Source organism: Oryzias melastigma, linkage group LG11 (assembly GCF_002922805.2).
Source record: "Oryzias melastigma strain HK-1 linkage group LG11, ASM292280v2, whole genome shotgun sequence".
Classification (NCBI taxonomy): domain Eukaryota; kingdom Metazoa; phylum Chordata; class Actinopteri; order Beloniformes; family Adrianichthyidae; genus Oryzias; species Oryzias melastigma.
The window spans coordinates 6,609,457-6,624,874 of NC_050522.1; the positions used below are offsets into that span (position 1 = coordinate 6,609,457).

The 15,418-nt window shown below is 38.3% G+C and overlaps 1 protein-coding gene across 21 annotated transcripts in view; it reads right to left on the minus strand.

The window, feature by feature from the left end:
- adgrb2 (adhesion G protein-coupled receptor B2) overlaps positions 1–15,418 on the minus strand; it is a 346,501-nt gene that overhangs the window by 158,554 nt on the left and 172,529 nt on the right. For 19 of the 21 annotated variants that reach the window (XM_036214184.1, XM_024293574.2, XM_024293665.2 and 16 more), the window contains 2 exons: positions 14,176–14,337; positions 1,974–2,138 (listed from right to left, as the gene is read on the minus strand). In XM_036214184.1, coding sequence (XP_036070077.1) covers positions 1,974–2,138; positions 14,176–14,337 — 327 coding nt within the window. The remainder of the gene's footprint in view (positions 1–1,973; positions 2,139–14,175; positions 14,338–15,418) is intronic. The other 2 variants (XM_024293674.2, XM_024293614.2) reach the window with 1 other exon arrangement.

Below are 15,418 nucleotides of genomic sequence, written 5' to 3' on the forward strand. Positions count from 1 at the left end.
CATATCCATATATAATCATATATTACCTTTGGACCACTAACTTACAAAATATTTATGAACTATTTGTTATTTTTGTGAGTTTTATCAATAATACACATTGACCTATGAGGCTCTGTCTATCACTGCTTGTGGATGTCGCCCATTTCATGACATCATCCTAGAGCCAGCTTCAGCAGTATGTCTGCAGTTCACCCACAAAAACAAACAACCTCAATGAGCGGTGAAGCTAATAGCTGAGGACCGCTAACTGAGCAGCAAAGTTAGCGGCTGAGCACCACTAGCTGAACGGCTAAGTTAGAATTTGAGCACTGCTAGCTGAACGGCTAAGTTAGAATTTGAGCACTGCTAGCTGAACGGCTAAGTTAGAATTTGAGCACTGCTAGCTGAACGGCTAACTTAGCATTTGAGCACTGCTAGCTGAGCGGCAAAGTTAGCGGCTGAGCACCGCTAGTTGAACGGCGAAGTTAGTAGCTAAGCAGTAAAGTTATCAACTGAGCACTAGCTGAACGGCTAAGTTAGCAATTGAGCACCGCTAGCTGAGCAGCAAAGCTAGCAACTGATCAACACTAGCTGAGCGGGAAAATTAGCGAATGAGCACCACTAGCTGAGTGGCAAAGTTAGCGATTGAGCACCACTAGCTGAGCGGCGAAGTTAGTAGCTGAACACCGCTAGCTGAATGTCGAAGTTAGCGGCTGAGCACCGCTAGCTGAATGGCTAAGTTAGCAACTGAGCACCACTAGCTGAACGGCGAAGTTAGCGGCTGAGCACCACTAGCTGAACAGCAAAGTTAGCAACTGAGCACCGCTAGCTGAGCAGCGAAGTTAGTGGCTGAGGACCGCTAACTGATCTAGTGACAATGCCAAAGTTAGCAACTTAGCACCACTAGCTGAGTGGCGAAGTTAGTAGCTGAACACCGCTAGCTGAATGTCGAAGTTAGCGGCTGAGCACCGCTAGCTGAATGGCTAAGTTAGCAACTGAGCACCACTAGCTGAACGGCGAAGTTAGCGGCTGAGCACCACTAGCTGAACAGCAAAGTTAGCGCTTGAGCACTGCTAGCTGAGCAGCGAAGTTAGTGGCTGAGGACCACTAACTGATCTAGTGACAGTGGCAAAGTTAGCGAATAAGCACCACTAGCTGAGCGGCAAAGTTAGCCACTAAGCATCGCTAGCTGAGCGGCAAAGTTAGCGACTGAGAACCACTAGCTGAGCAGCAAAGTCAGCTACTGAGCACTGCTAGCTGAGCGGCAAAGTTAGCCACTGAGCACCGCTAGCTGAGCGGCAAAGTTAGCCACTGAGCACCGCTAGCTGAGCGGGAAAGTTAGCCACTGAGCACCGCCACCTGAGCGGCAAAATTAGCGACTGAGCACTGCTAGCTGAGCAGAGAAAATGGGTTAGCTGTATGTGTTAGCTGAGGGGGGATTCTGGCAGCACAGATTTTTCCTGGATGGGGCTGTTCTCACTTTGTGGGGCTGATGCTCAGACTGCAGGTTTTCAGAGGAATGGTCACATAAGTGAATAGCTCAAACCTCCTTGGAATACTGCTTTAGAGTTTCAACTCAGAGGTGAATCTCTCATGAACTACTGCTACTCTGCAAAATGTTCTTGAAATGATATTTTTTAATTTTGGTTAAAAACGGTATAATCATAATTAATAGACGACTGGGAACGCTTTTAAAGAAACCAAAAGATGATAAGACGAGGGAAGCTTTTTAAAAATATTTTTTTTATTGTGAGTTGAGAGAGGAAGTGAAGTTGATCCCAATTTGGGTCGTGACTCATTAAAACCTCCCAGGCCCCTTTCTGCAAACTTACCAAACTTACCAAATTGGGTCCCAAAGCACAAATTACTCATATGCGGACCATGAATCAGAGACGAGCCGGAGCACGCCTTCTGAAAATGCATGTGCTATCTTTGAATAATGGGGTTTTCGAGCATGTGAGGGTGAATCCTCAGGATTCATTTGGACGTCTTACCGCTGCATGATGGGTTGGCGCATTCTCTGCTCTCCTGATGGGGACCCTTACACTCAGCCCAGCCGTGCACCGACGCGCTGCAACGCCGCTGCCTCTGCTGGACGCCCGGGTTACACGTCACGCTGCATCTCGACCAGGGCCCCCACTCCAACCACTGGCCTTCCACTTGACAGAGAATGAGGACGAGGTGGATAAAATAGAAGACAGAAGGATAAATGAGTATAAATAGGCAGGTTTAAGAAAGAGAGTGACTGTTGGAGAGGAAAAAGTCAGCAGAAAACATGTCGCGCACAAGGGAAGAAGGAAGAAAAATCCATTTCACAGTATTTGTCCTTAAATGCAAACAACAAACACAGCCCACTTCACAATCCACAGATATCATAAATATTTCATCATGTTATGAAATAACTACTTGTTTGAAAGAGTTCACACAGAGTACTTTCACTTTTTCTCTGCCCATAATGCACTTAGAGAGGTACAACACTTTAGCTTTAACTCAAGGTTATGCATAACTCTGGACTATCAGCTCTGTTTAGTTTACACAGTAAGAAAACAGATCAACCAAAATGAAAAAAAAGTTTCTTTTATCACTTAAGTGAAAAAGCATTTATATTTTTACAGCTGAAACTAAAAAAAACTAAAATTACACTAACTCATCCATCCATTTCCCAAAAATGCTTATTCCTTCTCAAGCTATGTTCACACCGCCTTTGACGACCACTTTCAATAAAAAGTCTATGATTGCACGTTTCAGACCCAGAGGGACCAGTGCCAGAACTGTTTGTGTCTTCCAAGTCAACATACTGCACTGTTCTAAAAAAATCACATGCATAAATGTATGTGTCACCTAAATGTTTCTGTAAAAATAATTATTTTATTGCTTACTTACAACTTCGGTATGACTCCTTACTTAAAGGATAACATGCCTGTTTTTTTTTATGAGTGTGTGTGTCTTTTGTATGTCTGCAATAAAGTCTGTCTGTCCCTCCATCTGTCTCTCCAGCCATCCATTTATCGTATCTATCCTTATCGTGTCATATCGTATCCATTTGTCCTCATCATAACTATACTATTGTCTATACATATCCTATCACACCTATCTATCCTTATCATATCATATCTATCTATCCTTATCATATCATATATATCCATATTGTTTAACCTTATCCGATCACATCCGTCTATCCTATCATACTATTTATCCTTGTTGTATCTATCTATCTAATCATATCTATTGATCTATTGATCTATCTATCTATCTATCTATCTATCTATCTATCTATCTATCTATCTATCTATCTATCTATCTATCTATCTTATCTATCTATCTATTGTATCTATCGTATCTTATCTATCGTATCTGTCGTATCGTGTCTGACGTATCTTATCTAACATATCATGAATGTCGTATTTTATATGTCATATCTTATCTATCGCATTGTATCTATCGATCTATCTATTGTATCGAATCTTTCGTATCTTATCTCTTGTGTCGTATCTGTCGTATTGTATGTATCGTATCGTATCTGTCATGTCGTATCTGTCGTATCGTATCTGTCGTATCGTATCTGTCATGTCGTATCTGTCGTATTGTGTCTATCGTATCGTATCTGTCATGTCGTATCTGTCGTATCGTATTTGTCATGTTGTATCTGTCGTACCTTATCTATCGTTTCGTGTCTGTCATGCAGTATCTGTCGTATCATATGTATCGTATCGTATCTGTCATGTTGTATCTGTCGTACCTTATCTATCGTGTCGTGTCTGTCATGTCGTATCTGTCGTAACGTATCTATCGTATCTGTAATGTCGAATCTGTCGTATCTTATCCATCGTATCGTATCTGTCATATCGTATCTGTCGTCTTATCTTTCGATCTATTATATCATATCTTATCCAATCTATCTATCTATCTATCTATCTATCATATCGTATCTTATCAAATCTATCTATCTATCTATCTATCTATCTATCTATCTATCTATCTATCTATCGCCTCGTGTGACTGTTGCTTTGGGGTTGTGACATTATCTGAACCCACATAGTTTCTGTTTGACGACGGCAGGGTAAAAGCTGGATGTCCATCACAGGGCCACACAAAAACACATATTCACACAATAGGAACAAAATAAAATCATCAATTAACTCAAGACTTATGTCTTTGGACTCTAGGAGGAAACCAGTGCGTGAAAATAACCCACACAAGGAGAACATGCAAAGAAAGAAACCTGCAAAAATTACCGCTAACAGGACGAAAACTATTTCATAAACCAAAACATTAAGTCATTCAAATTTCTTTAAAAAAATAATACAGGAGGTTAATTCTAAGACTCTTACCATGCATCAAAAGCTTTTTACAAAAAAAACGATTTCCTTTCACTTGAGAAAAAATGTGATTTGTAGCAATACAACACCGGCCGTACAATACAGGAAATAATGAAGTCACATATTGTTTTTCCCTTTTATGCATTCCAAATGATGATCTTTGAAGTCTAACATCAATATTTTCTGAGATGAAATAAGGTTTTTCAAAGAGATTTTGTATCTCATTTAAGCTTCTTCAAAGCACATTGCATAGAACGCTTACAAGAATCAATTTGACCCTGAGTTCATGACCTGAGGAGGAGATATTTGACAGCAAAATCAAGAAACAACGAACATTACTCCAAATTAAGTACCTGCTCTGAAATAATGAGGTTCTATATTTAAACTCAAATCTGCTCCCAGTTCTGCACTTAAACCAATTTGTGGAATCACAGCATTAGTAGTCAAATGTTTCATTTATCAATTTTGGTCTTGGTTTGACCCTATATTTTCCTTTGGGATAATAGTATTGCAGTGAAATCATAGTGGATCCACCAAAAATATACGGAGAAACAAAAACACCAGAATTTATTTTTGATCAAGAACTTGTGTGAAGAGAAAGACCTTCAGTAAAAAGGGAAAGGGAAGTGCTTCTCTGCAAACATATTATCTTGATTGTGTGGCGTGTCATGCTGTGTAAGACTTGTGCAGCATACCAAAGCTCGGACCAAACGTGTTGCTGTGGAAGGATGACATAACACACACAGTCAGGTATAAAGAGTGAGCTGTTTGAAAAATGGAGTGCACCAAAAATAAAAGAAAAAAAAGGAATAATGAAAAAAGCAGTGCGGTTATCAGCTCATAAATTCTAGTTGCACATAAAAGCACAAAAATTTGTACAGTAAAATTGGTGTTTGTCACTTATGTCTATAAAAAAGTTTGTAAATCAATATGAATTATGCTACGGTCAGTGTGTATATGTGGATGTACGCAGATTTACAAAGACTTTTTATTGCTTGAACGCAAGTTATCAAGGGCAGAGTGAACCCAACTATACACTCACCATAGGGACAACAATGGTATGTTCCATTTTTATGATCTCTCTTAAGCTGGCTGCCTAAGCCTTAAGGGAACTGCATGACATATCTGTACTTCCCTTAAGATGTAGTCACTCCTCTACGACTTGTATGTGCCCGGACAATCCAATAACCCGCAGTACCCGTCCATGTGCATGTGACTAAAGCTTTAAACAGCAAAAAGTTTAAACTGTTGAAACATGAAAATATATTATACCTTTTTGAGATAAAGTCATCTTTTACTCAACCAAACTTGGGTAAAGTGTAAAACTGTATATTTATACTATACAAAATAATACACAGATACAAATATACCCAGACCTATACAGCAGGGGTGTCAAACTCAATTACATAAGGGGCCAAAATCCCAAACACACCTTAGGTCACGGACCAAACAGGATAAACATTTATTGAACACTAAAACTACAATTTTAACGTGGACTGAACCTCTGCTGTGGCTGGTACTGGTACCTTAATCCTAGCCTTTTCTGCTTCTGGTACCACATCCGGAACCAGTACTGATCCACATCAGGTACTGACTGTCTGGTACCGGTCAAGGTTAGGAGACCAGTACCGGTCTGGTACTGGGATTTGGAAAACATATGTACCCTAACTCTAGTCTGGTCCATGTCTGGTACAGTGTCTGGAACCATTGCTGATCCACATCCAGTACCAACTGTCCAGCACCTGGCTGAGGTTAGGGTTAGGATACTGGTACCGGTCTAGTACTGGGACTTGGACCACACCGGTACCCTAACCCTAGCCTGGTCCGCGTCCGGAACCAGTACTGAGCCACGTCCAGTACCGACTGTCCAGTACTGGGTTAAGGTTAAAGTTGGGATACTGGTGCGGTCCACGTCCCAGTACCAGATTAGAACCGGTTTTCAGCCTGGAGGTTGGGAAACCTTGATTTAAGTTAGGGACACCCAAAACATACATTTTCACACAGAAGGTCCGTAACAGTGCGTCAATATGTGACGAGTTGGGAATGAAAATGTGTTGCAGTGTGTTACCAGCACAAGATAACATCGGGCCGTTAATAACGAAAATATGAAATGATCTGGCGGGCCGGATGTAAATACCCAGCGAGCCCCCGGGCCTTGACTTGAACACATTTGCTCTGCAGCTTTCTTCTCCATGGTCATTTGTGCCATGCAAGGATAATACTAATATTCCCCATTGCAAAGGAAAATTGCTTTTGAACTCCCAAAAGCAGACTGAAGTTATTGTGATACAGAAAATAATATATACTCAAATTTCCTCAAGGTCCTGAGAGGAAGAGCTTGGCCTTTCTACCAAACTGCCCCCTTTTCATCATAGCCAGGGCAAACTATCTTAAGGGACTATCAAGATAATTCCATCGCTTTATTGCTCCTCCTTTGAGGTATGACTTCACAGACTCTTATTGTGGAAAAAGCTGGAGCTACCTTTTAATAAACTACTGACCACATCCAAAAAAAAAAAAAATCTGCTTTCAAAAACAAAATGCATAAAAGTAAGGTCCAAATTATGAGTCAGGGGGCAAAATGATGATGAAGCTCCATTCCAGCTTCAAGTTCTGCTGCAGCATTCCTGATCAAGTGGTAAATGATGGCGAATCCTTTGCCTTAGACTTACTAAATAAAAAGCACCTACTCTGCGATAATTTCTCAGGCAGTGAGTGATTACACACCACGCAAACTCACTCTCACTCGGACTGAAATCAATTCCAGAGGAAAAAAAAGGCTATTAATCAGAAAGCACCTACCACTTTTGTTATGAACTCTGTGATGCTTTAATATCTCTGCATCCATTTATGTCTTTATTTCAGCATAGAATCCATTTACAGCCTGACAGCAGAGAAAACAAGACCAATTCAAATCGCTTAAACTGACATTGTTTTGTGCTGGTAATGCTTTCAGTGTAAGTGTTCTTCTGGTTGGACATTTTGAATGCAGAATTGAAAGTACCGAAATTATAAACATATTTTGCTTTTAGTCTCTGGAAAGTCTTTATGAAATTAACTGATGTGAGCTTTTACGTCTGAGTGTCTGAGTCTAAAAAGTTTCTTGAGTTAAACTCATTGTTCAAATCTCGCTCCAGGTCGGGTCCATTATCTTAGTCTCTGCTGAGACGTTTCTCTCCAGTCTGATAGATACGTTTCAGCTGGATTGTCTCAGACGAACGGAAGAAAAGTCTTGTGCTACGGTCAGACAGCAGACCTAAGAAAGGTTCCTTATCACTCTTTTGACCAGGTTTGGTGGAAACATGTAATTTCAAGGACGCTAATTGAAGTTCTTCATGGCAGAACTCTCAGAAGTCTGAAACAAGCCAGCAATGGAAAAAGTATTCCAGACAAACTACATCTTTTATAAGGAAACCATTTGATAGGATCCTAGTCCTAGTCAATCTAACATTTATACCACTAATGCAAATCTCCTGACAGAAAACTTCTTTGTTATAAAGTCTGAGTTTTAAAGACCCACTCCAATAGAAATTGTGTTTTTGTGTCTTTCTCGAGATGGAGGACATATGTAATAGAAAATTAAGATTAAAACTCGATTATTTTTTTATTTCCTCATATAAATCGTGGAGAATCAGAAGCAAAAATGCCTTTGAAAAAGCTTGTAGATATTACAAGCTCCCCGCTTAGTCCGTTCTGATCTATCCACTTTTAGACAGATGGATCCATTAACATCCTTATTTTCCTTATTAAAATTGTAGGGCTGGATAGCTCAGATATTGCTCGCCATTTTGTTGCACCGGTAAAGTTAGATTGGGAGTATCAGAGCCAATGAGTTATATATTGGTAGAGATGGCACGCATGGTTTTCACTATTGTCCAAGATATGTAAAGAGCGTTGCCATATTGGAATGGTATAAAAACAATGAGACATGGCTTAGCAGACACAGTAATCTCACCATAAAATGTTTAATTTTAGTGCCTGTTGTATATGGGCCAGCCTGCGCCCAGAACGGCACAATGCGGTCAGAGCCAACTGAGAAGAGTGCAACCTGGTTGATAGTCCCGCCGGTCCCGATGGCCCTACGGACGGGCGAGAGGGCTCAGCGAGCACTCCATCCACGGCTGTGGAGCAGCGAGGTCCAGGCAGCGTCCCGTTTAAAGGATGCAGCAGTCAGGACTTATTATCGAGCTGGAGTCTGTCGCGATGCAACGCCGCGGCGGCAAATTCATTCAGCTCCCATTTTACAACTGAATCCCATCTACCCTCTATCAGAATTCAGGCACCGCGGGAAGGCAGTTTGGGTTCAATACCACGCCAAATACCTCGGCCATCCTCCATAAAACTAAAAAGATTGGTAGTACTGCCAGAAAACGAGGAAACAGAGCAAAGTCTAAAGCCACAAGATTAGCCAAAACTTTCATTATTGAGCGTAAACTCACTCAGATCTTCCCAAAATATTTTTTATAAGTTCTCTTTATCAGCTGACAGTATTATTTACAAGTGAAAAGTCACAGTCTTGTTTTTCCAGATCTGTCTGTACAATTGTACAGCAACAGTAAACAGACATCTATACCATTCCAACATGGCGTCCAAGTTTGCCTACGCAACAAGCTAGCATGTCATCTCTAGTGATATAGAACTCATTGGTCAGAGCCTGTATGCTAGCAGGAGAGTGTGTAAACAGATGGATGATGGGAAATGAGGAAGGGCTTACTCTGTGCCAACCAATCTGCTCACAACTAATAGGCAATTTTTTTGCGAACTATTGCCCCTGTGTGGACAAAATATTCTAGGAAACAACACAAGTTTTGATTTTGCCAAAAATTACGGCATAATCATAATTAAATGCTTTGAAAGTAGATCAAAAGATGATAGGAGTGGGACTTTAATGCTGATATGGATGGAGTAGTGACTTATAAACATCAAACTAACAAAAATAAATCTTTATTATTCTAGATTACCAGCTGGATGCAGGAATTTCTTGTTTCTTCACAACCACAGCTGAGTTGCGAGAATTAAAAAAAATACTCGAGGAGCCTCGTTTGTTACTGTCTGACAGTAAATGTGCTCAAATTATAAAAAGATTAATTAACATTGTTTAAAAGTCCTAAAGTTAAGCTCTCGAGCCAAATCCCCATTTCTGGGAGAAACAAACTCTGAGCCAATAGATGAATATCTAATCAGTAGCGAAGGCCTGTTTGAGCGTCAAAACAGACCAGCTAAAAGAAAAATGCTCAAAATCAGATGTTTTTTTTTCATGGGTTATTTAAGAAAAAGTGGAAAAACAAAATAAAAGATAGATTCAAAAAGAAGCATTTTAAAAAGGACACAATATATGTAAATAAAACCCAGCATTAATAAATTAAGTTTTCATTGCACTTTATTCTGAGTGACCATATACTCAAAGTCCCAAAAATATATCTTAAATTCAAAATGTATTTTCATTAGGAGTATTTTTCACCTCTTTCAAATGTCTTATTTATTGAGAAAAAAAAATTACACGAAAAAAATGTTTATTTCATTTTTTAACGAAAAGTTTAAACAAATGAAATGAGCTGTGAAGTGATGCAAATTCTTTAAGTCTTTAACTCTTAATGCTTAACCTCTCAAATAACTTAAAGAAAATTCAAGTTTCTTCTGGAATTAAGGTGTTTTTTTAAAACCTTTGTTGAAATCTACAAAAAAATAATGCAATATATTTTAATAAGATTTAGATTGTATAAATTATGTTACATTTCTGTGATTTAGTAAGTAAGAAACGTTAAGCTAAGATGCAAAAATATTATAATGTATTCAGAAAAAAGACCTTTATTTACCCAATGTCTCAAATTCGATCCGCATATATATCACTATATACATCAATAAAATATATTTTCCGCTATTCTTTTCTGACTAATTTAAGTAACAGATAACTGAATGGTCTCAATTAAGAAAAAAACGGGTAACACTTTATAATAAGATTCCTTAACAAGCTTTGTTAACACATTAATAAGCATTATTAATGTTCTTATAAGGTGTTAGTAAGACATTTATTGGTGTAATAAGCCTAATAAGGCTTATTAAATTCCTAAGTTAACACATTTACAAGCATTATTAATGTGTTAATATGATGCTTATTGTTACATTTATTACCATCGTATACATGGAACAAATAAGTGTTAACAAGTTTAATAAGAATCATTAACAAAACTTGTTAACAGATTAGTAATCCTTACAGTTCTTGTAAGACATTTATTATTATTATAGATGTCTCGCACTGACTTATGTGTTAATAAGGTTAATAAGAACCCTTAATAAACTTAAGGATTAATTTATTGCATTAATAATGTGTTAAATGATAGTAAAGTATTTATTAGCATTATAGGTGTCTTGCAAATACCTGATAGTGTTAATGAGAATATTGACTACTCAGTCAGACCATTGTCTACAAAGATCATATTATTAAACTGGTAGTAAGCTTAATAAATGTGTTAATAAACCTTGTTAACCATTTATTAAATGTTTTGCAGCACCTTATCTAAAGTGTGATCAAATCCATATTAATAAACTAGTAGTAAGCTTAATAAATGTATTAATAAACTCTGTTAGCCAGATAGTTTTTTTTTTTTTTTTTTTTGAAGCAGTCTTCCAAGGACAGCATGAGGGTGTTTAATCCACGCGATTGTTTTGTGTGTCTGTGATCGCTTGCCCGGGTGTGTGTGTGTGTGTGTTGATTATTTTCGTCTCTACAGTCTGTTTAGACACGAAAACATGATCGCAATTTTCAATCGCGGCGTTTTATTGTGAAAAATTGGTTATATTTTGAAAATAAACCGGATTTTCTCATGTATGTTGATGTGACTTCCTGCCAAAAATTGACCCGGATCACTCGCGGCTCGCGCACAAAATAGACCAGACGAAACGATCCGCTGCACGGTCCGGGCCTCCGTGAAGGACCGGGCCGCTCCACGCCTGGAGAGGACCACGCCGTAGGTTAACATGGACGCCGAATAAAAGCTTCCTCCGCTCCATTTCCAGTGTGAACCCGTCGTCAGAATAGCTGTGTTTGAGATCATGCAGGCGGACGCGGCGCTGCGCAGAAGATCGCCTGGATTGCAGTGCATGTTGGGTATTTTGGACTCTTACGTTACTTGTCAATCATCATGAAAATATCGCGGGAAAGCGCCCACCCAGGCGGTGCTGCTGCAAATCTGGCGCCGAACTGACTTCAAGCCGTCTATATGACTACAAAACAATGCATTGTGGGTAACGGTGTTCTGGTAGTTGTTGTACTTCGACTTGATTCTGATCAGAAATAACTGGCGCTAAATAAAGGAAATCTGCGCATTTTGTTACTCTTACTGGAAAATAGTGAATCACTGATGTTAAAATGAGGAATATTTTTGTGGTTTTATGTGTTATTGTTGCCTTTAAAAGTTTGTTTTTTGAAAAGTTGTTTGTAAACATCTGTTTAGAGTCTCAGAGTTCAGAAAGTTTTTCTCACTTGTTGAAAATGTTATTTAAAGCTTGAAAGTGATTTTACAAAATCTTTAAACATTTTCAGATGTTTTTATTGTTACAGAATGTTTATAAATATTTCTGTTTCAATTGTATATAAAAAAGTATGATTTTACAAGTTTTATGCTTTGTGCTTGTTTATGGTAAAAATTCAATAAATGGTTAACAAAGTTTATTAATACATTTATTAAGCTTATTACCAGTTTACTAATATGGATTTGATCACACTTTAGATAAGGTGCTGCAAAACAATCAATAAATGGTTAACAAGGTTTATTAACACATTTATTAAGCTTACTACCGGTTTACTAATATGGTCTTAGAAGACAATGGTCTGACTGAGTAGTCAATATTCTCATTAACACTATCAGGTATTTCCAAGACACCTATAATGCTAATAAATACTTTGCTATCATTTAACACATTATTAATGCAATAAATTAATCCTTTAGTTTATTAAAGGTTCTTATTAACCTTATTAACACATAAGTCAGTGTGAGACATCTATAATGCTATTAAATGTCTTACAAGAACCGTACACATTAATAAGGCTTACTAATCTGTTAACAAGTTTTGTTAATGATTCTTATTAAGCTTGTTAACACTTATTTGTTCCACGTATACGATGGTAATAAATGTAACAATAAGCATCATATTAACACATTAATAATGCTTGTAAATGTGTTAACTTAGGAATTTAATAAGCCTTATTAGGCTTATTACACCAATAAATGTCTTACCAACACCTTATAAGAATGTTAATAATGCTTATTAATGTGTTAACAAAGCTTGTTAAGGAATCTTATTATAAAGTGTTACCAAAAAACGTTTTAGTGTAGCAAAATAAATTGTGAAAACAGATGTGCTTGATAGACAGCAGTCTTCACATTTGTTTCAAAAATCAATGGCATTTCAACTGAATTTGTGAAAAAAAAATACTTTTTATGAAAAACACATTTAAAGTGCACAATAGTTTCATGTTTCTAAATAGAAAACACATTTTTGCACAAAATTCTGCTAGAATTACATCAATTGCGTCAACTGTTGAAGAGTTATCAAGATGTTAAAGCCAATTAGTTTTTTTTTCAGAACTTAAGTCAGTCGCGTGGCAAATTCGGCTCCAACGTTATTCTGTATTCTAGAGTGATAAATATTTTACTACACTCTACTGTATTTAAAAAGACCACAAATCAGCAAACTTGGACGTCGCAAATTTTTTTTTACTTACATTTTCAGGAGCAGATTGCGAGAATCCGAGTGCTCAGATACTTGTCACAGCTCTGTTCTTCAGCTTGGTTTATCTCTTACTTTTTGTAATCTCATATGTTCATTTTTGTGGACTTTAAGTGATGGGTTTGTTGTGTTAGCATCAGCGTGGGAATAGCCTCCTTCCATTGCTTATATGTTACTGTCTTCTGCTTATTGTTGTACGTCTTAGAACGAATGAAAAGTGTAACCAAATCATAGACGTACCGCTCTTTTGCTGAAAGTTCTTCTTCTTGGTGCTGCCTGCGTGAGTGAATCTGTCTGTTTAAACTCCGGGGAAACAACATTAACCTGTTGAGCGTCCATCGTTCTGCACGTGTTGTAAAACCTGCGTGAGTGTGAATCAAAGAACGTGAAGCAGCTTTATGTCGCAAAACCTTCTTTGCGAAAAATCTCTTTTTAATTTGTCTTTATTTTTATTTTTATACATTTTTTGTGTCCACACTGACAAAGAAATTGTCTTGGGCTAATTAATAAGATATTTGGCATAAAAATGTATCAAATTAGATTAGAAACGATAGAAGAGAAATGGCACGATAAACACTTTTTTATCGTCATATCGCCCAGCACTAATTCACTGAGTTATAATTAATGAATTAATTAATAGTTAGTAGTTATTTTAAGAACTGAATAACAACTGATGAGTTATTCTCATTGTAAAGCTTTGAAAATTAGCAAAAACTTTTCCTGCCAAAAGTGTTTTTCAGATTTCATGGAGGCAGCCATTTTGAAATGAGCAGGGAAAGTCGTGATTCTGCCCTAGTGGAATGTTGAGGAACTACAGGGACCAAGTCATATAAAATGGGTTTGTACGGAATGTTTGGATCCAGATAATGAGATAGGAGTCTCAGAAATGCCTGTAATCCAATATGATAGGAATGGTTAGATAGGGCTAAAGGGGAAAAAAAAGCCTCTTTCTTCCCAGAAAGCTTGTAAAGAAAACAAAGTTAAACAGTTTTTATAGCAGCAAGAATGTCAGAACACAAATTATACATGCAAATGCAGAAGTTGCAATGACAATGCATTATTGTTATGGGTTGTAGTGACGTGGGAACATTAAAAAATGTCATGCTTCAAAGACAGGAGCTCTGGTGTTAATGAGGATGGTACTGACCAGGACACACCGCTATGTTGCAGAGTTTGGTCTGAACCTCTGGCCGTTCGCAAGTGATAACCCCGCCTCCGTCCGCACACTTCCTGGTTCGCATCCTGGAGCCCCGCCCACAGGTCACAGAGCAAAGACTCCATGACGACCACTCCTCCCACTGACCATGCACTGCAGACACCCGTGTAAATGACACACATACGCGAGACATGGGGGTCGAGATATGAACAGAAAGGGAGGGACAGGAGAGGAGGAGAAGGAGGCATCCCACGGCAAGCAGGGGGGTTAGAAGATGAGAGAAACCAGAGATTTTATGAGTATGAGCACATTCCTTAAAATACACGACAGGTGGCTTTCTGATCTATAAAATACATTCTGGTCGCAAAGGAAAAGGCAATGGTTAAACTTACAAGTACCCAATGGGAGAAAATGGTGGTTAGGAAGAAGCATTCTGGTATCTGAAGTCATGCAATTATGGAGCTCAAGTCAAGACAATGCGGATGTGGAAGCATTCCTTTAAACGTATCATCTTCAGCCATTCAAGCATTAAAATAATCTGTTTTTCAGTCTTTTCTTTACATCTATTATATACCCTGTTTTTATTTTTATTTTTTGATGCAAAAGATGAAGTTGAAATGAAAACAAAAAAGAACAAATGAGCACTGGAGTGGTACAAAAACCATCCGGAGAAGAAAGCTCTGATGCTGCTCGACTGAGCGACAGCTCATGGAGGGATCCGTCTTCTTGATCTCTCTTTCTTCTAAATGCCAGGGGCAGATTTTGCGAGAAATGGGGACTCCAAACAAGGAAGAGATGGATGACAGAGCTGATTAATGAGTGTGAGGAAGAGACAAAAAGAGAATGTAGGAAAAGACGGGGATGATGGGAGAAAATGAAGAGATGTGGGACTATAAACTTTTGGACGACTTTCGAGAAAGAGTAAAAAAAAGAAAATGGGAGAAGAGTTTTGAAATATTTAAGGGGAGAGGAGAGGACACCGCTTTACTGAGAGGAAGCAGAAGGAAGATGAAAAAGGGGAGAAATGTTTTTAAAAGACAGAAAAAAAAGTGGGATGTAGTGAGGAAGATGAGGGCCCAAGTGAGGGAAGGAACGAGCAAAATAAAGTTAGAGACAGGAGGATGAAGACTGCTGGTCCTGTGTAGAGCAAAACTAAATAAATCATGGTAATGAATAATTAAATGTGCTCTGTGAAGGGAAAGCTCAGTGGAGCGGCAGGAGAGGGGAGAGGGAT